This window comes from Siniperca chuatsi, linkage group LG19 (assembly GCF_020085105.1).
Source record: "Siniperca chuatsi isolate FFG_IHB_CAS linkage group LG19, ASM2008510v1, whole genome shotgun sequence".
Taxonomy (NCBI): Eukaryota; Metazoa; Chordata; class Actinopteri; order Centrarchiformes; family Sinipercidae; genus Siniperca; species Siniperca chuatsi.
In genome coordinates this window covers 21,135,796-21,158,907 of record NC_058060.1, presented here as the reverse complement: position 1 = coordinate 21,158,907, position 23,112 = coordinate 21,135,796, and the positions used below count along the sequence as shown (strand labels likewise).

The 23,112-nt window shown below is 38.7% G+C and overlaps 1 protein-coding gene across 4 annotated transcripts; it reads right to left on the bottom strand.

Annotated features, from left to right (window-relative positions):
* Positions 1–397: 397 nt before the first annotated feature.
* On the bottom strand, positions 398–20,345 carry phex (phosphate regulating endopeptidase homolog, X-linked). Of its 4 annotated transcripts, none has more exons than XM_044176298.1 (22): positions 19,950–20,345; positions 16,187–16,243; positions 15,922–16,083; positions 15,123–15,206; positions 14,211–14,437; positions 12,558–12,626; positions 10,608–10,724; positions 10,309–10,392; positions 8,845–8,987; positions 8,302–8,395; positions 7,365–7,493; positions 6,896–6,997; positions 5,151–5,228; positions 4,581–4,684; positions 4,431–4,489; positions 3,916–3,970; positions 2,616–2,683; positions 2,381–2,511; positions 1,947–2,012; positions 1,286–1,390; positions 1,001–1,077; positions 398–904 (listed from the first exon to the last, which is right to left on the bottom strand). In XM_044176298.1, exons 1-22 carry the CDS (start codon positions 20,071–20,073, stop codon positions 802–804), a joined length of 2,238 nt encoding a protein of 745 aa, XP_044032233.1. In that variant the 5' UTR covers positions 20,074–20,345; the 3' UTR covers positions 398–801. The 4 variants fall into 4 exon arrangements, with proteins under 4 accessions (XP_044032233.1, XP_044032235.1, XP_044032234.1 ...); XM_044176300.1 differs by lacking the exon at positions 19,950–20,345 and adding an exon at positions 18,615–18,688; XM_044176299.1 differs by lacking the exon at positions 19,950–20,345 and adding an exon at positions 18,173–18,360.
* Between the last annotated feature and the right edge of the window lie 2,767 nt (positions 20,346–23,112).

Below are 23,112 nucleotides of genomic sequence, written 5' to 3'. Positions count from 1 at the left end.
ATTGAAATAAAGTGGGGACGGAAACCAAGACACGACCAACATGTATCAAAGGACCCCCGAAGTGCTCTATAAATAAGTTTGTTATTTCTTGTTGAACTCCTCTGCAAGTACTAAATTATGATATGAGCTACCACAACGGAAAAAAAAGAAAAATACGTTAAAGACTTAATGTGAGATCAATGTGGACTGTGAATATCTAACTTGAATATTTATGCATTCTATTTTGCATTTTTTGCTCATATTTATGGCCAAACTTTGGTTTAGAGTACTGGAGAAATTATCAACAAGGCTGCTAAAGAATATATGCACATATTGACCTAATATATTTCTGCTCCCCACAGTTACTGTAATCCTTTTGGTATCCAGTTAAAAAAAAGAAAATTCTAGTCATTGTACCTTTATTTTAATATATACAGTTTTTATTCCCATAAGAAAGCTTCTAGCTTCATCAAGTCACACATTACACAGTACATATAGCGCTGTTGTTGTAAAAAGGGGCTGTTTTTTCACAACATTTCTATAATCCATAAATTATGGTCCTTAACAAACGGCTTCAGTCATAATTTATCCAGTTACTGCAACATATGCAGTAAATGTACCTGTGAAGTAACAATATACAATAGTCAGTCTGTTTATGCGTTACGGTGTATTTTTTCAGTGAGAACAACTTTGCTTCATTTTTGCTTCATTGTTCCCACATAATGTAAACTATGTTGGCTAAGTCCAGCATTATCAGCCTTTCCAACAGACGTCCTGCTGACAGCTCTGGCCTGGTTTTTAGGGTCAAGCTGATGCCAAAGGTCACCACACCCGGCAGGACTGTGCGCCTCGGTTCATAATTGATGACTCAGGACAGCTGAACACTTTCCGAAACTCTTCATAGTTACTCATCGCACCGATAACTCTGCAGGGCAACAGTGATGGTTAAGGTCAGGTTGTAAGGATTGTGTGTGCATTCATCTGTGTGTGTGTGTGTGTGTGTGTGTGTGTGTGTGCTCACCTATATTTTGGTGGACTGTGAGCTCCACTCTGGATCTGGTCCCTGGCTGCTTCTGGTCTGTATGAGTTGCATCTCACCTGCAGAGTACAAGCACATTGGATGGATGATTTGCTTATCTGTGTGTACTAAGTACGTATGTTAAATGTGGATCTAGTTTTTATTACTTATATATTGCTGAGTAGCTTATAGGAAATACCAGTGTTTTCAGACATGACAACATAAGTGCACATGAATACTTTTACTGGTTAAAGCATGGCATTGGCAGGGAATAGTTTGTGTCCTTACATGTGCATAGCTCAGGAAGAACAGTTGGTTGTTGTTCAGTCCGACTCCAGGCAGCCGAGGCTCCTCCACACCACCTCTGCTCTCATCTACCCACCGCCTGTACGCCTGCACACAAATATAAAGACAAAACTTTTCTCACCTGGACTATAACAACAAAAATATAATGACAACTTTTTTGTTTTATAAATAGTGCTTTGTGAAATACAGGTAACAGTTCAGATCTTTATTGTCTCACAAGAGGAAACTATTTTTGCAGCAAGGCATCATAAAAACACAAAACATAAAACAAATGAATAAATGCAAAACTAATAACAAGCACAAGTGCAGCTAAGAAGCCCAGGTGTAACTAATAGCAAAGACAGTTGTAGCTAATAACAAACACATGTGTAACTAATAAGAGTGTCAGTGCGAGGGCACTGGTATTCATGCTGGCTTATTGGCATGGCTTACTGGCACACCTAAATGCAATACAGTCATCATTAACTTTATTAGTTACAGCTGTAACTTTCCACATGACAGGTCAAAATGTCTGCTCTAAGAAAGGCCTGTGTAGCAATTTTTGCTAGTTTAAAAGGAACTTTTCTTCACTGGTCGCTCAAAGATGCAGTAGAGACAGATTATCGACAAGAGTGAGAGCGTCATGTAAGAAAACAGATCATACCCTAAAAGCCTCTCTTATTCCTCCATTGTCTGCTATGTTTTCTGCCAGAGTCCTCTTGCCTCGCACCTACAGAATAAAACATCCACAAAGCACAGATTCTCACATCTTATTCCTTCACCAAGTGTTTACAAAGGTTACGATCACAAAAGTTAATTCTGGATCAGGGCATCCCGGCTCTGAACTGTGCACCCTTTACTATTGAAACACGTTAAATATGCACACAAGCTAAAGACAGAAATATACTGGAAGCATCAGACATGCACGTCAACTGTTTTCAGTTGCAAAATACACACTTTACATTATTATGCAAGAATATTCTTGTTTTGATCGTTATTTGTATACACGTGTGTTTTAAGGGGTTTATGGTATTATTTTAAACTCTTTCTCCTGTTGCAGTTATTGTAAATTCAGTAGATTCAAACTCAGGTTCTTACATTTAGGCCTGCCTCCTCCCAGTGGTAGCCATTGTACTGGTCAATCATACACTGGGTCTTCTCAGTGAAGCTTGTTACAGACAAGTTGCTCCACCACTGGTCAAGGTTGCCATTTTTGTCATACTTGCGACCTGTTCATGAAAAGCATCACACACACAAAAAAAATCACAGTGTTAGAGTTCTCTTATGTTATTGTGGATGCTTTCTGAGGTCATTCTTGGAGATCAGTATTTACCGTTATTGTCAAAGCCGTGTGTTAACTCGTGTCCTACTATTACCCCAATGGCACCATAACTTAAAGATCTGGAAACAGACAACAAGGGGATGAAGTTTAGTCACATGGCTCCTTTTCTGAGTAGAATCAGTTATGCTACGGTCACACCGGCATTTAAAACAACAAGACTGTGTGACAAAATTATTTCATTTAAATGGAATGAAATGGTTGACAGAGAGGAGGAGTCAATAAACTATGTAAACCAATCGGACAGTTTGCAGGCTCGCTAGCTTGGAGAGATATTTGTACCCTTCAATAACTCTTTATTTAATGAAATGATCTACAATGCTGACACCAAAATGCCAGGGGAGAGCTTGCCAGCTACGGCAGTCTCTATAGTTTAAGCGCGACGTCATCCGTGAGATGCACGGGGGTAGAAAACAAACCAGAATGACTGACAGCTTATGAGGAGATCAACATGGGTAGATGTTTTTATATCTTAAACTGCATGAATTGCAAAAGTAATGGGGAGAAAATGTTCATTATCCTGAGAGGTAAACCTCCCGGTTAGCTCAGAGAACATAATTAGCTATTAATTCTAGCGATCTAGTCAGAGCCCTGGATTTTATATGGTGCAGTACTGGATGGTGGTGGATAGTTTTGAACAGAAGCTGGTGAGGAAGAAATTCCTGTTTTAAGTCCCGTTTCTCATTGAAATTGCATGTGTCATGTTAGCTAGCTAGCGCTGTCAGGCTAAGACAGGCATGTGGTAAAAGTGTTTTATTTCTAAATACTGAACATGTCAATAATTAAGCTATCATGATATTGTAGCAATGTGTTTTCTACTCCCCGGCTGCGCATGCATCTTGAAAACCCATAGTAGGGAGTATGGTACCATTAAGCGATTTGCTGGAACTTCCATTTGGAAAAACACAGTTTTAGAAATTACTTGTTAGGATTATGAATAATTTCAGACATATCTTTAATTATATACTGTATGAAAGTATTGAGGATTATATCATTTATGGTTGTAAAATATTTACCAATGGATTTAATGAAATTTAATGAAAACATACAGTATATTATAGGACTTTGTTATGAAACTTATAACGTATTAAGAAACTTACATACTAATGTTTCATGATCTGTGGAGCATGTGGTAATATGCTGTTTATCCACAGGCCTTACCACTACAGTTCTGTTCTGTCAGGAGGTTCATGTTAGAATAATTATTTCAGAGCTCCACATTGCTCCTGAGTAAAGCATGAGGTGGCATTTCTTTGGTCTGTTAGCAGAGCGTGTCACAGTTCTTTAATCTCACCTTGGATACTCTCTTCCCCAGAAGAAGGGTTTTTGAAGCTCTCCAGCGGGGAATCCTAAATGAGAAGATCAAAATAGTTTTAGTTTGTGTGTCTTTAGCCGTGTCCAGACAGGATTCATTTACTGCAGAAGGTTGGGCAATTTTCAAAGACCTTTTTTCTATTTCAGCGTGTGTGAGGCACAGTTATTTGTGATTAAAAAGTGGGATTTCCTTGGGGAGTCACTGTTATAAAACAGATCACATTTCACCTGTTTTAGAAAGCACTCCTCATGTCTTCTCTGTCAGTTTTAGTATGTTTTTAATGCAAATTCCCAATTACTTCTGACACTGAAATGCCTACTCAGTCATTTTAGGTGAATAATAATCCCAAAAAAATGTATCCTAGGCAGATACTTAATTGAAATCACTGAACTGCAGTGTAGTGTAGCATCGTCAGAGCTTCAGAAGTCAAGAACTACTGAATGATTAAATAAAAAAAATCGTGTCTCGGTAATCAATCATATATTGTATCTTACTGATTTGATTTGTGGAGGAACTGTAGAAGGCATTCACAGTTGTTGGGTTTGTAAACCACCTGCAATGCAAACACACACATTATGACATGTCAGCAAGTAAAACACAAAAAGTCACACATCAAGTTGACAGAGATTAGACCTGCCACTCACTCTGTACGTGGGACGCTCTTTCGGAGCCAGGCGATATCAGATTGGGCGATGAACTTCAACGTCTGCATCACGTTCCCGTAGTAGTCCTTCTCACTGAACGCTAGCTAAAACATGCACAAATGCAAATAAATGCAAATGTTACGTACTGCACTTTTCCAAAAGAAACCCCAAACTTATGCTATGATGTGCAAATATTCCATCAGGAAAATAAATTTAGTTTCAGCTGCCCCTCTGAGTTACTGCCAGCTTGCCATCTTTGTTCTTTTAGGCTGTTAAGATTTTAAAAATAGATGTGATGGTGTTCAGTTATTTTCTTATTTAAAAAAATCTTAATCTTAAACTAACTGGTGAGAATCTCTAAGCCTATGAATCATTTGAAGTCCCATTTATGGGTGAGTAGATGAAAGCAAGGAAAAACCTTGAAGAAAATAAAATAAAGAACTATCAAGTTTTTTGCCAACCTATTTTTTAATTTTACAGTGCTTTCTCCCCCAAGCCATTATTCATTTTTGATCCCATGTTGTCCCTCTGCTATGCTAAAGAACTAGCTTACAGCAGTGCTATACAAACCTGCTTTAAATCTTCATTGAGGTAGGTATCGTTGAGAATAAACTCAGGGTAGCCAACCTTAGCCAGGACTGCATGAGCCTTGAGAGAGTGAGACAACAAAGTGAACGTTATGGAGAGTTTAAACAGGTTTTTACATAATCATAAATAGCATAGACACATGTTCAGCGTAACTGACAGTGAGTGCAAACATTTAATAAGATTAAATTCTATAACAAGCAATAAAGAGTGAAGACTTTGAGAGTCACGGTGCCCTGACAAAAATGTTCATGAGTCCCTACAATGGCTCTGTTACATAAGAAATAAAGAGCCAGTAGGAACAATAAAGAGGTAGTATCTAAATGCAATGATGGTCCTTGTTGAACTGTGCAAGTCTAACATGCTTGTGGTAGTGACAAAAACTCTAGGTGGACATGGTTTGTTTAAATGTTTTCAATATTATTGTTGTAGCAAAGTTGGCGGGTGAGGAGTAATTTGGTTCAAGGAGAAAAGTACTTCATGAAAGAAACAAAGAACTTTTTAACTTTCCACCTACAAAGACAGTAAAATGAAGGACAGCACGGCACTGCTGTGTCAAAGGAGAAAAAAGGTCTTAAATCAAAAATGTGTGAGCACTCATGATGAAATGAGATAAAGCAGAATCCACAGACATCAAAGCAAAAAATTCTCATTACAAGTCGGTCAATATTATGGTTTAAAGCTGCAATAATTTATAATTTTATTTCAAGAATAAATTAAATGACTGTGTAATGTGAAAAGGGATCACTCATACTCACAAACCCACGTTTTAACCTCTTTTAACTCATTGTTTGGGCTTTACGTGACATTTACACGTGACATTTATACGGTGGCCGACAAGGGCAAATGCACTGCAACTTAAGAAAACACTTGCAAATAGACAAAACACAAGCAAATTAAGAAAACATTGTCATCAATTTGACAACAGCAGCTGAAGTGCCAGATATTATTCTCAGACGTTGGTGGGCACTTAAACAAAGTCATCTGAAAAGTCAGCTTTAAGTTGAGAGCAAAAAAAAAGGAAGGAAATCAGAGGAAAAAGCAGCTATAACCAATATATTTATATTAACAATGGATCACATGACTATTTGTATGTGACAAGTGCCGCTCGTGTTGCTCATAGTGATGAACCCCAACTCTGCAGTTCCTCTCACCTCCACGAAGTTTAGCATCTTTCAGCTCAATGTTTTGGTTTTACGGCCACCAACTTTTGGTTCACTCTCACTGCTCTCATCAACCAGCACCAAACAGTAGACAAACAAAATTAGTGACTAGCTGGTGAAGAAAGTCAAACATCTATCAGCTAAAGAGCCAGATATTTTGCTTGAGAGTTGGTCGGAAACCAAAACAGTGCTGCCCCCAAGTGGCCCAAAAAAACCAAAAAAAAAAAAACCTTAATGCATCTTTAAGTTTAAAGCACAAAAATGTTGATTGGAGAATACAATTTAGAGTTGAGAGTAAAGAAGAGGGAATAGGCAAAAATAGTTTTTGAGATTATTATAGAATCAGGTTTATTGTCAAGTAGGTTTTCACATACAAGGAATTTGCCTTGGTGTTGTGGTGCATAACAGTCAAAATATACAAAGTAAGAGAAAATATAAAAGACGTTAAAAATATGTAAAATATATATATTAAGTGAAAAGAGCTCTAAAGTTACAGTGGTGGTGGAGTTACTGTCCAAACCGAGATGGGACAGAGGAAACATGGAGAAAGCTGTCAGCTGTTCTCACCTTCTCTATGGCTCTCTTCTTCGTTGGTTGATCCATCCAGTCGTTCTCCTTCTCCAGCATGTCGATGAACGCCCAGCGAATGCCCTCGATCAACTCCTCCATCTGAGAAACACACACACACACACACTCAAATGAATCAGGAGCTGACAGAGGATTAAATGTGTGATGTAACTTCCAGAGGACTTGCACATAAAAACAGACACACTTTCATGCACACACTCATAGGTGTGTCCGCTTTATTTTACAATAAAATAAAGCGCTCACTTTCACCGCCACATAAACACACACACCCGCACTGACGCACAAGGCACAGCATTAAATGTCTGACATCATCTCCAGGTGACACACAGACAAAATACAGTCAATACACACACATCTGTTACACACCTAAACCTATACAAAAATTAAACCCACAATTGAGGACATGATGTCATGATGTTTAGAACACACACATAAAACGCACACGCACCATGTGTTTCTTGTCCTCCTGGAAGTGTGTGTTGACAAAGAGGCGCCCGGTGGCATAAACAAGCGAGTTCTCAACGTAATTAACACACTTATCCCAGCGCGGAGTCAGAGAGGTGGTTCCCGTTGTTACCTGGTGGGGGTGTGAGAGACGGAGATGCAAGGTGACTTTGTCTCTTCCTCCACATGGCGCTAACTTACACTGTAAAAGTTTCTCAACCTGGGAATCTGGGAGTGATACATTGATATTTTTTTTAAGTATGACAAATACGTTTATCATAACATGTGTTTATGGCACACTATGAAGTTCCCTCTAAGGTCTTAAAATAGAAAACCATAGCACTAAGCCCCTTGAGGCCAACTGTGATTTGTGACATTGGGCTGTATAAATATAAATGACTTGACTTGACACTCAAAATCACATAACTTTCCCAACTCTCTAATTACTGTCATGATAATTTGGGGACATAAAAACAGAGTTTGAGAAAAGAATGTGGCCTTGCAACTCACACACAAAGTTCTTTCCTCATTTAAAAAAAGCGAGTTTTAATATTGGTTAAGTAAATCTTACATTGTGAGAGTTAAAATTAGAGTCACAGTAAGCAAGAAATGTAGGCAGCTGAAGCCCTGACTTCCTGGCCAGTTCTTTCTGTATACAGTAGAGCTGCACAAAATTAAACCAGTTTTTCCACAGCCCAATGCTTTCCATACATGCTGTATAAAATGGGACTTCTCCAACGGCTACAAACCATGTATCTGCAAAATGTCAACTTTTAATGGAATCAGTTTTTTACAGTGCATTTTTAACATAATTTAATGGGTTGTTAGAGGGTTTTGTTGCCCCTCAACCCATAAAGGAGCATTTAATTGTTTATTTAATCTAAAAACTTAAAAATCACCAAATATGGAGAGAGATTTTGGAAGATTTTTTCTGTACCAACCCGAGCGTAGTCCAGGTATCTGTAAAGGAAACGACGACTCAGAGTGGTGATCCTGGAAAAAACGGTCCTCCATTGCACGTAGTTAGCTACAGTCCTGGAGAGAGAGAGAGGAGGGACATGAATTAAATGCCTACATGTAATCTCATTATACACTATAATATACTTAGAATAAGAGGCAGGAGCCCCCAAGCTCCAGTGTGTGCTCATCTGTCTGTGTGTGTTCTCTGTCTAGCTGTTCATATATATGTGTGTGTGTGTGTGTGTACTTGCCACATAGTGAGGACTGAAACACGTTTTTTACCTACAGTGAGTGAGGACATTTTTGGAAAATGAGGACATTTTGGCCGGTCCTCACAATTTCAAAGGGCTGTTTGAAGGTTAAGACTTGGTTTTAAGAATTAGGTTAGGATTAGGGTGAGGGTAAGGGTTAGGCATTTAGTTGTGATGGTTAAGGTTAGGGTAAGGGGCTAGGGAATACATTATGTCAATGATGGTCCTCGCAAAGATAGAAGTACAAGGATATGTGTGTGTGTGTGTGCGTACCTGGGATCTGTGGTGTTAATGAGCTTGAAAAGTTCCCTGAAGTACTGCGGAGCTCGGACGATGACGGGCTCAGAGGAGGAGATGGACCGAGCCGGGTCAACTTTAGACTCCACCACAGCTTTTACAAAATCCAGCCAATCAAACTACAGACAGACGGACAAGGAGACATATACAGTAGAGGTTACTTATAAAACATATAGGAATAAAAACGTTATTTAAAAGCAAATGTGTTGATTTTTACCTCTTTTTTTTACATGCAATTTTATTCTTATTATTATATAAACTGCATCATATCAAATCTGAACTAGTTGATGACACTGATACATCTTTTGTAATTTCAGCTTATTTCAAATTCTGTGTTGACAGTCATTTGATAAGCGTAGATTCACTGCTACGAATAGTGGACATCACTGTTTTTAGTCATGCTAGCAGTGTGGCAAAACTGTCTGTCCACTGCTTTGGTCCTGACAGAAATATTTCAACAACTACTGGATGGATTAGTATGAAATTCGGTGCAGCCATTCATGGTCTGACTTTTCATCTGGTGCCACAGTGAGGTTGATTCAGTGATTGTGGTTTTGAGTGAAATATCAGGACAAATATTGGATGAATTACCATGAAAATAGGTACAGACATTTATGCACCCCCCAGTTTGAAATTGAAATTGAAATTGAAGCTTTTGTAGTCCCTTGAATTTTCCTCTAGCGCTATCATCAGGTCAAAATTTTAATTTGACCAATACTTAATACTTAAATACCTGCAAAACTGATGTGAACTGTACTGTGTGTTTACAACTTATTAGCAAATGTTAGCATGCCAACACATTAAACTAAGATGGTGAACATGGTATATACCTGCTGGACATCAGCATGTTAGCAGTGTCATTGTGAACGTGTTAGCATCCTGGCATTAGCTCCACTGTGCCTGAGTACAGCTTCACAAAGCCACAAGCATGATTGTAGTCTTAGTCTTGTTGTACATTTAGGGCACTGATTGCCTTTAGGCTTCTTTAAATTAGCAAGAACTGTACCAGTTGTCTACTTCAAAGTTTTATTCTCAGGATAGAAAAGCTTTAAAAACAGCATTTGAACAAAAATTAAACTTGACATTGATAAATCTTCTGTAGTTAAAGGTCCATATCATCTGATCTTTGCTGTCAGTTTTTTTAACATGAGTTGATGTCACTTCTTTATACTGTGTACATTTCATTTCAGAACTGACAATACAAATATATGGTATTTTACTGATCCACACTTATATATGATTGAGGAAGATCAGTTGTGATGTCTATAGAGTTTGTGTTTGTAGAATAAAGACTTCTGGTCATAAATAAGTTGTAAAGTACAAGTCATATAAGTCGCAAAAATAAATATGCAAAAGAAACCATGAAGACGGTGGTATCGTTTTGAGAAACAAGGGAAGATATTAATGGATTTGAATTTGGTAGCAATTGTATTAAAGTACCTGTGGTATGGAGCGCTGCAGACGAGAGAGTGTTTGTCTGTTGTACATGTTCTCACTGGTGCGGTTTTCATAGGGAATCAGGATCTGCAGACACAGTGAGCAATGTTATACTGACATGACTGATCCTACATTTACACATAAGATAATTTCCCCTTTATGCTGTTGGTGAAGTTGATGAATCAGTTCCATATTTCACCATTTATAGTTCTGGGTTTTAATTAGCTCCAGAGCCACCGAGGCCTATCAAATCATCTCCATACATTAAGTGGGATTATATTTATCTGACATGACATCTTTACATGAGCCAGTTTGGTCTCGAAGGCAAGAGCCTTTTCCATCTGGTTCAGTGCTTCTTTCTCTGGAGCGCCCAGCATGATGGCTATATCTACCATCAAACTCAGCAAGGCCGCACGATACTGGAGAGAGAGAGGGAGAGAGACGCAGAAAGACAAATGTCATTTATTCTTTTATTGCTGTAAGCTCCTGTCACTTCCACTACCGAACATCAGAAGCCATCAGACATCAATCAAAGACTTGCAGTCACACTCAGGTACTATTGTACTGCGATATCAGTGTTAGGTATTCAGTAATATTGATGTTTTTTTATTATGACAGGTAATACGGATACACAGCAGCAGAAAATAATCATTGAATAAAACCACGACCAATACCATTTACAGCCTAAGCTAAATTCAAACACTTGTGCTCAAATGGACTTAGAAATATAAATAAAAACGTACTGTGTACTGGTAATTTTAATATGAAAATACATTTAAAACCAGTGGGTGAATATAACTAAGTACATTTACTCAAGTACTGTACTTAAGTACAAATGTGAGGCACTTGTACTTTACTAGAGTTTTTTCTGCTCATGCCACTTTTTACCTCTACTCCACTAAATTTCAGAGGGAAATATTGTACATTTTAATTCACAACAATTATCTGACAGCTTTAGTTACTAGTTACTTTACAAATAAAGATTTTTGCACACAAAACATGAAAACGTACAATCACAGCTGAAACGACGTTTTAATAATTTTGAGGTTTGGACTGTTGGTTGGAGAAAACAAGCATTGTGAAAGTGTCACTTTGGGCTCTGGGTAATTGTGGCGGCATTTCTAGCTATTTTCAGAATTTTTACAAACCAAACAATCAATCGATTTATGGAGAAATAATCAGCAGATTAATCCATAATGAAAATGATCATTAGTTGCAGTCCATTACAAAATAGTTCAAAATTCCCTCCACCTCAAACTACAAATCCTGCTTTTATATTAATGCACGAGTAATAATAAGTACTTCTACATTTAATACTTTTAAGGACATTTTCCTGATTATATTTACATACTTTTACTTAAGTAAATGTTACTTGCAGGACTTTTACTTGTAATGGAGTATTTTGTGTGTGGTATTAGTACTTTTACTTAAGTAAAGGATCTGAATACTTCCTCCACCACTGTTTAAACCTATGCAAAAAACCCCAAAACAAATTAGTGCCATTACGGTAGATAAAGTATCACCCAAGAGTTACCTATGATCACTCATCAAAAACAGTTTCTCTTTGGATTTTACTTAGTAATGTTAATTATATAACATTTTTCTTAACATAACTATTAAGTTTAGACAATGAAAACAATACATTAGGCAAAAAATGATCATAGTAAAATGAAACAGTAACATAAAACAAGTTTATAGATGGTTAAATAATAAATGTTATAGCTAATAATTAAACAATGACACAGAGGGAGGGAGGGATGTGGAGTTTGAACACAAATTAGGAGCCCTAATATCTACTGTTAGTTGACCTTTGCAACCTAAAGTAGAGCTTTTTCTTATCACCTAATATAGACCCTTGTTTATATGTGGGTAAAGTATGTTCTGTAAGGTGGACAAAGCAATACTGATAGTGACAGTGTACTAATGGCAAGATAGCGAGAGTTTTTCCAGCTTTTCCAGAGAAAAATTTGTCACTCATTACACTTTTTAATTCTGGCCTAATGAGGCAGCTATTAGTGGGGCAATCGCAGCCTCTTCTACAATTAATTTCTTGCAGTATGACTACATCTGTAAAAATGTTGAGTCTGGAAAGCTTGCTGATATAAAAACCCAACATTAACTGCTAATATTTCAAGTGGAGGAAATTCTTTTCTGCTACAATTTATCACTCAAGCAGGAAGGAAATAGCTACTGCAGGAAGACGAGTTTTTAGATGACAGTTAAAAGTGGTGAGAGATGAAGCAAAAACTCACCGCCCGGGCAGAGGAAGTGTTGGTGATGTAGTCTTCCCTGGAGGGCAGAGACAAGGACGCCTGATCGAGCTACATAAAGACAGAGAGCACAGGTTAGCTGCTGTTTTTTGGGCTTGTTTATCTTGTACCTTTTGCTGCAGCAATAAAACTGACTGAGCAAGTCACTGAATCTACATCTACCTACATGTCCACGCTAGTGGTTTTGCATCTTTTAACTACAAATTGTGTACATATTATATTAGAGATGACTTTTTTCCAAAAAGTTTGTAGATTATTACTTACCTTCCAGGCAACCATTACACTCCATTTTCCAAAATCTATGTATTTAAGATATATAAGTAATCCATCACAGTGAAGTTGTCTTTACTTTATTTTATCAAAGTTACTGTTTTGAAACATTTTCCTTGTATGTTTAAGAAGGCTCTGACATCTTCGATTTGAGTTAGTAACTCCTAGTTGGTTCCCATTTGAATACTAGTTGTATAGTAGAAGAAAAAACATCGTGCTCAACCAAAAACAAAAGAGAGCTGAGACTCAAAAGGTTTGCACACCCAAATCCATTAGATTGTTCCTTTTATTCAGTTTTCAATGTCAGAATTTAGCACAGAGAAAAAAAAATCGGACATTTAAAACTGAATAAAATGAACAAAAAAAATTGATTTGGGTGTACAAACCTTTTTTGTACTTTTTGAATACTAGTTGTGTACCCTCAACTACATGGGCAGAAATGGCATCATAAACCAATACAAGACTGGGACTTTAAGGTAGATAATTCATCACAGTGTACATTTCGTCGCCTTTATGGAGGTGTGAACAGGGCCCACTGTGAAACTCTTTTTGATGACACAATCAAGTCCACATTGACGTTCCAAGATTCAAGGCAAAAAGCATTGTAACCATGTGATATGCTGTCAAGGTTGTCGCTCAGCAGTTGACTTTCAAATTCCATAATGTCATTATTTTATTAAAGCTTCCTTGAAAGCAGCAGGAAAAGTTTTCAATAGAGTCCCTGCTAGGAACTATTATCGCACAATGTAAATGAAATTAAGGCGGCAAAATGTTTACTGTGATGGATTACGTCCTGTAACTCAACATTTGTCAGGTCTCTGCTGGTCAATTTTCAAACTGTGCTGGCAACCAAGTGCTGTATGGAGGGTAGGAAATCAATGTTTTGGATAATGGTCTGCAGCACTGAAAAATATTGACAATATGCACTTAATTGGTGAAAATCCACAAAACCACCAGTATGGTCCTTTGAAGGAATAGTTCTACATTTGGGGAAACATGCTTATTCGCTTTCTTGCTGAGAGTTAGACGTGATACCACTCATGTCTGTCAGTTAAATATGAAGCTACAGCCAGCAGCCGGTTTCCTTAGCTTAGGATATACAGAAAAGACTGGAAACAGCTAGCCTGGCTTGCTCAAAAGGTAACAAAATCTGCCTCCAAGCACCTATAAATTTCACCAATTAACGCAATGTATCTTTTATTTTGTTTAATCTGTACATAAATCGAAGTGTAAAAATAAAAATTTGTGGTTTACTGAAGGGTTATGAGTCGGACAAATAAGCATATTTTCCAAAATGTCAAAATATCCCTTTAAAAATCTAAATGTGAAAAACATGCATGCATCAGTGAACTGTGGATGTCTGACCTTGATGATGTAGTGTGAGGAGTTTTTGTCATCGGGGGAGACGTACAGGCGAATCAGGACGCTCTTACTGTGCTGGTTCCTCATCTCTGCCAGTGTCTTCAGGAGGCTCCACTGCCCCGCCGACCACTGATACTCCCCGCCGAGCCCATCTCCCACAACAGGCCACCGAAACTCAGGCTGTTTAAGTGTTTTCAGCATCGGTTTGGTGTCCATCTGCTCCAGTATAGCTGTGTAAGCACACACAGAAAAATTAAGAAACTAAAATTAAGTACAGCATTTTGTTTGTTTGATTTTCTTTTTACTATTTTTAAAGTTTGTATTTTAAACCTGATTTATCTTTTTGCTTTTGCAATGACCTAGATCTGCCATGGGGATCAATAAAAGCTCAACTTGTCCTATTTTATACTATCACTGTGTCTTTGTGTGTGCTCTTGACTTACAGTATCTTTGTGAGGACCTGTTTATAGACATGGAGAGTGGGAACATTTTTTAATTTTGGCTGGCCCTCACTTGTTCAAAGAGCTGTTTGAGGGTTAAGATTTGGTTTTATGGTTAAGGTTAGAACTAGGTTCAGATTTAAGTTAGGTTGAGTGTTGGGGTCGGGCATGTAGTTGGGATTGTTAATGCTGGGTTAGGGGCTAGAGAAGGCATTATGTAAACAGCTTGTGTGTGTGTTTGGCTCTATTATGGTCGTATGTATGGTTGTATCACACCGTGGGGACAAAACAAGTCACATTCTGGGGACTGAGTTCCCATTTGGAGTTAGGGTTAGGTTAAGGTTAGGATGTTGGTGTTAGGCATTGTAGTGGTTATGGTCAAGGTTAGACTAAGTCTCCAGGGACTGAATGTATGTCAAAGCAATGTCCTCCGAAGTGACAAAACCAAGTTTGTCTGTGTGTGTGTCAGACTCACTCTCATTCATACAGGAACGGTAGAGGATCTTAGCTTTGGTCACTGCCTCCAGTTCATCAGGGTCCGAAGGAGCTTCTAGTAACTCTGACAGAGAAAAACAATGTGTCAGAACTCACAGCTCCAACTATTAAATGTACCTGAATTAAACTTTTAAGACATATGCTGTATATGTGATTTTTGTAACAATCTCTGGTTGGCTTTGTGAAACAAAATGGACACAAGTTCAATCTTGCTTTGTGAATAAGTTATAACAAAACAAGTCACTTTAAAGGGGAACTGCACCGATCTTACACATCAAAGTCTGTTTACAGGTGTTGGGGGTTACCAGACCTCTGTAGCCCGCTCCTCATCTCTGCTTGAGGCTAGCGACTCAAGTCTACATTAGCCGCTACTAGAATAACAAAACCGAATCTCCAACCCAACTGTCAGTGGTTGAGATGTATTGTGGGTAATGTAGGCATCAGGCTTTGACAAGGAAGTAGAAGGTGTGGACAATATCTGACAATGTTGTAGGAGTGCAATACTAAATTGGTGGAGTACTCCTTTAAGTCTGCAAAGACATTCATCCCATGTCATCAATAAATCAAGACATTTCTGTTTTAAAATAAAGAGTGCCTTTAACCTTGTTTATGGCATCCATTGAAATTCCTATTACAAAGAGCTCACATCTTTGCTATTTCTTCTCATGTGTATACCAAAAGAGCTTATATTTTCTTTTGATAGAACATTTTATGTCTGTTTAAGTCAAGTGTACTCCCATCAAGGTGGATGAACTCTGGAAATTTGTGGGAAAAGACACCTTTCAGTCGGATATCTACATGCTGCCGCAGCCAGGGGTAGATGCCATACGAGGAGGAATCCTCAGGGATCGGGTTCTCCTTTAACCAACCGCCACAGGAGAAACTATAGAAGTCTTCGCAGGGGTTAACGGACTGATCCATTTTACTAAGAACAGACCCCGCTACAAGAAGGAAGGAGACAACAAAATTAAACCCAAGCCAGTGAGTCCAACTAATGTTGATGTTCAGAGCAACGTAAAGTGACTGTTTACCACCAGTCCTCACCTGCTTCAATGCATTCTGGGCTCAGACAAAACTCCTCCTGACTAGATTTTTGAGAGACTGGGGGAGAAGAAAAGAGTTTAGGATGAAGCTTGACAACTGAAATGTAAAATCACACTGAGACAGTTTTGATCATTTGCAGAACATTTAGGTTGCGTGCATGTTCGTTTGCAGTACTAACCCACTTCATATCTAATACAAATAGACCTCTACTGCTTGGTGGCCATTGACCAGTGTTGGGATATTAACTGCTTTGCTCATCAGAAGCTCAAATGTAGTTTTTGAGCACACGTTGACATGATCAATAAATTGCTTGAAGTGTATGCATGAGAAACCTGGGAAACTTGATGTGTAGGTCAACAAACCACATATCATCAAGAAAAAGTTGGCTAACGCTTCCTTCTCTCTCTGCGACAAGTGAGCAAACTCAATCTGCTGATAAAGACCATGAGGTGCAGTTGTATGCACAGGAAAACATGGGTAAGTGGGCCTTGTGTTAAGACAGTTTTTTCAAAACAATGTGATTAAGTTTAATGAATAGTAGTTTTACACAGAAAGAGCAAAATAGAAACAAAGTTACCTTTCTTAAGACAGAAACATCACCAATAAAATGTGCGTACTCATCCGTATGGGCCATTTTTTGTGAAAATCTACTTTTACCTTTTCTACTTTTAAGACTAACAATTTCAGCTGTCCTTACACCAAAGCAATAAACAGAGGTTTAAGTGTGCAACGCTGCTTGTATCAAGGAGCCTTTTTCCAGCCATTTAGTCATCAGCAAGTCGTGCTTCTACCATATAGCAAAGTGCTGAACAATATTTTGTTAAAAAGTCAAAAAATAAATGTTACTTGAAAGAAAACAGTTTTTTATACTGTATTCTTGAAAAGGCTGCAACATGGGTCATCAATTATACTGGTTATCAGAGGGAAGTCAATAAGGCACATTCCCACAATCCACTCTTTATCAAAATGGGACAAATACAGACCAAAGTGCAGTTGATACAGCTGAAGAGCTCCACTAACAGAGTAAACAGTTAGTGGATTCAATTTTTAACCTTATGCCTGCCTGCCTAAGGAAAGTCACCACCTACAATCACTCGATACCACCACATGATCTTTATTTACATACCTTGAATCACAAACAAATCTTGAGTAAAATATACATCAGGTTTTTGATGTAAACTTGACTCTCAGTTGTAATTACTTCACACACTAATGAGGGCAATCAGAATGCCACAAGACAGAATAGAGCCACCCATTGTTTTCGCTATTCGTAGTGTGACCACAGGTTTACCCATGCACTTAACTTCCTAGAAGGTGAACGAAAGCTTGCTTCTCTAACCTCATGACAGAAACCATTGTTGTGTGATGTGGCTCTGAGGGCGAGCAGAGGCAGCACAAGCCCGTGAAGTAGGCTGACAGATTTAGAAACCAAATCCCCATTGTGAACGGATGAGTGGAGCGTTACGGAGCTGCGCCACAATGTCTGACCTCGGACGTTGACTGGTCTTGCTGTCTAGTTAGAGCTGCTTGTGAGAGTTGCTTAATGTTGAGCCCACTTTTAGTAGAAATACACACACTCACAACTTCAACCCTGCACGACCCGCTTGGCCTGGAACAACTTCAACAATCCCTCTTGACCGCTCCGTCAGAAACATGTATACACACAGATGTCTGAGGCGCCAGTGTCACTGCTAATACCAACCTCATGTTCATTACTGAGATACCAAACAGGCCACCAACACAAACATGCATGTACACAAACACACATTTAAGACGCACACTCTCTAAACTCATTAAAAATGAAAAGTAAAAAATCAAAGAACCACTTGGCATTCCTGTGTCTGGTCATTCGCATGGCTGGAGACCAGAGGAGGTTTCCATTAGAGTGGGTGTGTGGTACTGTGTACGTAGGCACATAACATAATTACACTTCAATGCCACCACAAAAATGTTGGCTTCCCTCAGTAACAAAAAAACAATACTTACCCCACTCCAGACACACACATACACATGCACTCCTCCCAGCCATGACCATCCTCACAACCACGCACTACTGAAACTACTGAACTACTGAAACAGTCAGCATGAAGACTGACTCTTAAAGGAATAGTTCAACATTTTGGGAAATGTGCTTATTTGCTTTCTAGCAGAGAGTTAGATGATAAGATCGATACCACTCTCATGTGTTAAATATGAAGCTACAGCCAGGGGCCGATTAGCTTAGCTTAGCACAAAGACTGGAAACAGGAGGAAACAGCTAGCTTGGCTCTGCTCAAAAGTACAAAAATCTCACTAAAGCTCGCTAACTTCCTATATAACTCCTGTAAAACCGCAACTTGTCATTTTCACACTTCAGTTTTTGTTCAGATGAAACAAAACGAGATGTAACAAGTTAATTAGTGAGGTTTGTTTTTTGTGTGTGTGTTACCTTTGAGAGACATGTGACAGAGCCAGACTAGCTATTTCCCCCTACTTCTAGTATTCATGCTAAACTAAGCCAGCCGTCTCCTGGCTGTAGCTTCATATTTAACGTACAGATATGTACAGATAACAGATAAGAAGGTTGACAATGTTAAGTCTCCTGGCATTTTTTGGATTCAAATTGAACTTTTAAAAAAGTTCAAAAAGTTATTAAAATGGTTAAGTTTGCACTGTCTAACATTTGATCCATAAGGCAAAATTATACATGCGTTTCATCTTAATGTTAATACTGTGGCTAATGCTTCACAAGTTGGTTTCTTTACAGAATTTCAAACTGTATATGTGGACTTGTGTCTAATATTTACAATTCTCCTCTTTCTCCTTTGAGCCAGTTCATTAAGCTCACGAACAGCAACTCCAAGAAAATAAGGGAAGTTGCCAGAAGCATCTGCTTTGTTCCATTCAGATGCAGAAAGACTGACAAACCAGCCTTTTCTCTGACAGCAGCAAACATCTGGAATCCTCCACCTATGGAAATAAGGACCTGCACTGGATACAGCACTTTTTAAATCAAACATAAAGTATGGGTCTGTAAAATCTGATTCTTTCTATATTGTTTACATGTTTTATATTGTCTTTTTACATTTTCTTGTTTGTTTACTATCTTGTCTTTATGCCTTTTATGTCTTATGTAAAGTTGTTGTTGAAAGGTGCTATACAAATAAACTTGCCTTGCCTATGTTCATCAGGTCAAAGTATTGTAACACTTCCATTTTCTCTCTTATTTTTTATCATTACAGTGTTATGTGTCTACAGACCGCAGGTGCAAATCACTGGTTTATCTCACCATGGCACATCTATACAGAAGTTTTTTAAAACAGTGTTAATTAATGTGCACTGCCCCCTATAAATAAACACATACATACACACACCCTACCCATTAATCTGCCACACAATTCCCTGCTAATTAATTTCACATTCTGCAGGGAATACCCACAAAGTGTCAACACACACATTCTTTTCTCTTTTCCCAGAGTTCAATTTGACTCCCCACAGTGCTTTAGGGAGGCTACAAGGTTCTGCATGTGTATGTGGGCGTGTATTGAAACCTTATATGAACCAAAAATAGTTTGACAGAAGTTACCCACGAGCCCTCCACAAAGACCTTTGCTCCCACTAGTGTGCTTGTGTGTGTTATTGACAGTCTGCATGTACTATAATCTGAGGACAGTGTGCATACTGTACAATACATTTCTGTTGAATTCCTTACAAATTATATTGCAGGTTGAGGAAAAATGTGTGTGGATCTCTGTGTATATGTGTGTGTGTGTGGTGAACTTACCCAGTACAAGTGCAAGCAGCAGAGCGGCACAGAGACACACACACATGGCCAGTGCTATCCTGTAGAGACGAGTGTTGCCCCTCTCAGGTTTAACCCCGCCGCCACCTAAACGCTCCAGTTCCATGACTTATATATCACACACACATAAAAACACACACTCACCCACACTCTCTAAAAATCTAACTTTAAGGTGGGGAAGCACTGAGCAGATAAAATGAAGAAAACAGACCAGACAGCAAAAATAAATGATGGAAAAGCTGATTAAAAAAAAAAAACTTTCCCTTGTACACACTTTCTCTTTGTCTTCTGGTCTCTTCCCCACATTAGCAGCAGACTTTATTCACTTTCCCAGTCTGTCTCTCTCTCTCTGCTGCTATCTGTCTATCTGTAGCTACTCTAACTTCACCCTGGCTCTTCAAACTGTTCCTCCCTCCCTCATCACTCCTCCTCTCCCCGAACTCTCCTCCCATCCCTTAGAAGGGACCAGGCCTCCCAATGATGAACAGAAATCATTTAATAAAATCACTGACTAAAACCAGAACATTATCTATATGTGTTACTGTGCAGCATTAGAGGCTGTTAGTATTGTAAGCATACATGTGAAATGTGTGTGTGCACTGTACATGTGTGTGTGTGTGTGTGTGTGTGTGTGTGTGTGTGTGTGTGTGTGTGTGTGTGTGTGTCTAATCTCATGTACAAAACAGCAGGGTGCTCTGCTTGAAACATTTATCAGATCAGGCAGTAGACCAGAACAAAATTGGACTCACACACACACACACACACACACACACAAAACACACACATCGTACACTGATTACAATCAATTAATCTGATGATGATGATGACGCTGCCGCCTGTAAAAACGCATCAGTGTTTTTTGTCAGAATGCATCAATAGTTTCTTTGAAGAGACAGAGATTGTGATGACAATGACACCAGAGCTCCTGGTTGGTCCACAACCTCCCCCCTACTGTGGTCAGAACTTTTGCTGCACATGATCATTAGGGTTTGGGGCATCAGCCACAAAGTCCTTATATAGACTTGACTTCCTGTGCTGCTATAACCACCCATTCATCAAGCAGACACATCGACCACGATGCTATTGTTCATAATTGTGACTCACAATCACTTGTGTCCTGTTTGTATCCGTACTGTTTAACATCTCAACTGGGACCGTTTGCTCTAGTTTTGATTGTCTCTGCTCCTCTTTTAGCGTCTAATTTTTAGCCATGTTAGCAGCATGTAGGTATGGCATGGGCCTGTCAGTCGGTCGCTCCACCACGTTAGTCCAGACTGAAATATCTCAACAACTATTGGATGGATTGCCATGAAATATCGTACAGGCATTCATGATCCCCAGAGGATGAATCCTACTGACTTTGATGGTCTTTTGACTTTTCCTCAAGTGCCACCAGCAGGTCAAAGTTATCACTTATTCAGTGAAATATCACAATATCTACTACATGACTGGTTCAAAATGTTGTACTAATGTTCACAGTTCCCAGATGGTGTATTCTGATGACTTTACCTCTAGCACAAAATTTCATACATGTTTCCCACAAGACAAATCCTGCTGACTTTGGTGATCCCCTGACTTTTCTTTTAGTGCCATCATGAGGTTTAAATTTTTGTTTTTTAATGAAATATCTCAACAACTATTGGATGGATGGCCATGAAATTTGCAACGGACATTCATGGTCCCAGAGGATGAAATGTAATCATTGTAACCCCTGACTTTTCATCTAGCGCCATCATCAGAATCGAAATTTCCTGATGACCAAATACTTGCACAACTACTGATATTCCCATCAGCCTCAGCTGTACTTTGTGTTTAGTGCTAATTTAGAGCAAATGTTAGCATGCTAACACTCAAAAATAAGAAAGTGAACGTGGTAAACATCATACCTGCTAAACATAAACATAACATGCTCACATTGACATTGTGAACATGTTAGCATGATTATGTGACCATTTAGCTCAGAACGCTGTTGTGCCTACAGCCTCACAGAGCCGCTAGCATGGCTGTAGACTCTTAGTCCTGTTAACATAGAAGAGGTCACAGAGTTGATTCAAGGGCCCATCTTTCAATATGAAGCAGACAGTCAGATATGCCTCCTTTCTGCCCTCTCCTCCTCCTCTTCATCATCCGCCCATGTCTGTTTACTCAAACATCCCTCCAGGCTGTCATTAGCGCAAGATAAGCAATTGAACATACAAGCAAGGACACATAAGCAATCTTTTCACATAGATTAGGGAAAGAAAATCAGCCTTCGAAATGTCTTATCTGAAGACAAACATACACGCACAAAAGCCAAACTCCTCCATACAACAGTGCCCTATCTTCCCACATACTTCCTTAATTATTCAATGATAAAGTCTCCAAAAAGGCAACAATTTTGAACCTGCTGACAGAGGTGTCTGCTCATCTTTGGTAAACACACCTCTGTGGCTAAGCAGAAGGCCGTTCAGTATTTATATGTCTGTCGGAAACGCCCTTCCAAATTACAATGTATCATCTGTCACACTCACACACTCAGGAAACGTAATCACTGCACAACTCCCTGAAAACACAAGTAACACTGCGGTCTAGAGCTGTTACTAAAAGTGTAGCCTGTGTGCTTTTGTTACAGTGTCTAAGGAAGACAATGTGCCAGTGTGCTGGGAATATGTCGGGCATAAAATTAGAAAGGTGCTCTGTTCTGCAGTCGAAGTAGCCTCCCGAGAGGAACATCACACTACCTGCATGTTCCAGAGAGGCAATTTTGACCTTTTTCGACTGATACAAAATGGATAGTAAAATATGTTAAACTATTAGTTAGCAATACTAAAAAAGGTCACATGGACAGTAACAGGGGCCATGAAGTCAACACAAATTAGCTTCACGTACATTTCTGCATTAAAGTGAGTGGATATTTAATATAAAGAAAGATTTAACTGCACAGTGAACAAAAAGAAATTATCACTAAGAACTGGATATGGGATTTTTGTATTCTGTATTTAACTTTACAACATGGCTTCTTTTCCACTGTACACATACTACATACTTGCTTAGTGTTCATACCATACATATCACAGTTACATTCACTGCACTGCACATACTATTATACTGGGTAACACTTTACTTTAACCCCCCCAAACACTATATAAACATTTAATAAAAGGTT

What these genes read in the sequence shown, in the direction of transcription:
- phex (XM_044176298.1), bottom strand. Translation starts at nt 20,073, where the DNA reads ATGGAACTGGAGCGTTTAGGTGGCGGCGGGGTTAAACCTGAGAGGGGC. An exon ending in GATACCTGGACTACGCTCGG is followed by an intron (nt 7,494 to 8,301) that starts GTTGGTACAGAA and finishes CACCCCCACCAG; the next exon opens with GTAACAACGGGAACCACCTC. An exon ending in CACAGTCCACCAAAATATAG is followed by an intron (nt 905 to 1,000) that starts GTGAGCACACAC and finishes GTTGCCCTGCAG; the next exon opens with AGTTATCGGTGCGATGAGTA.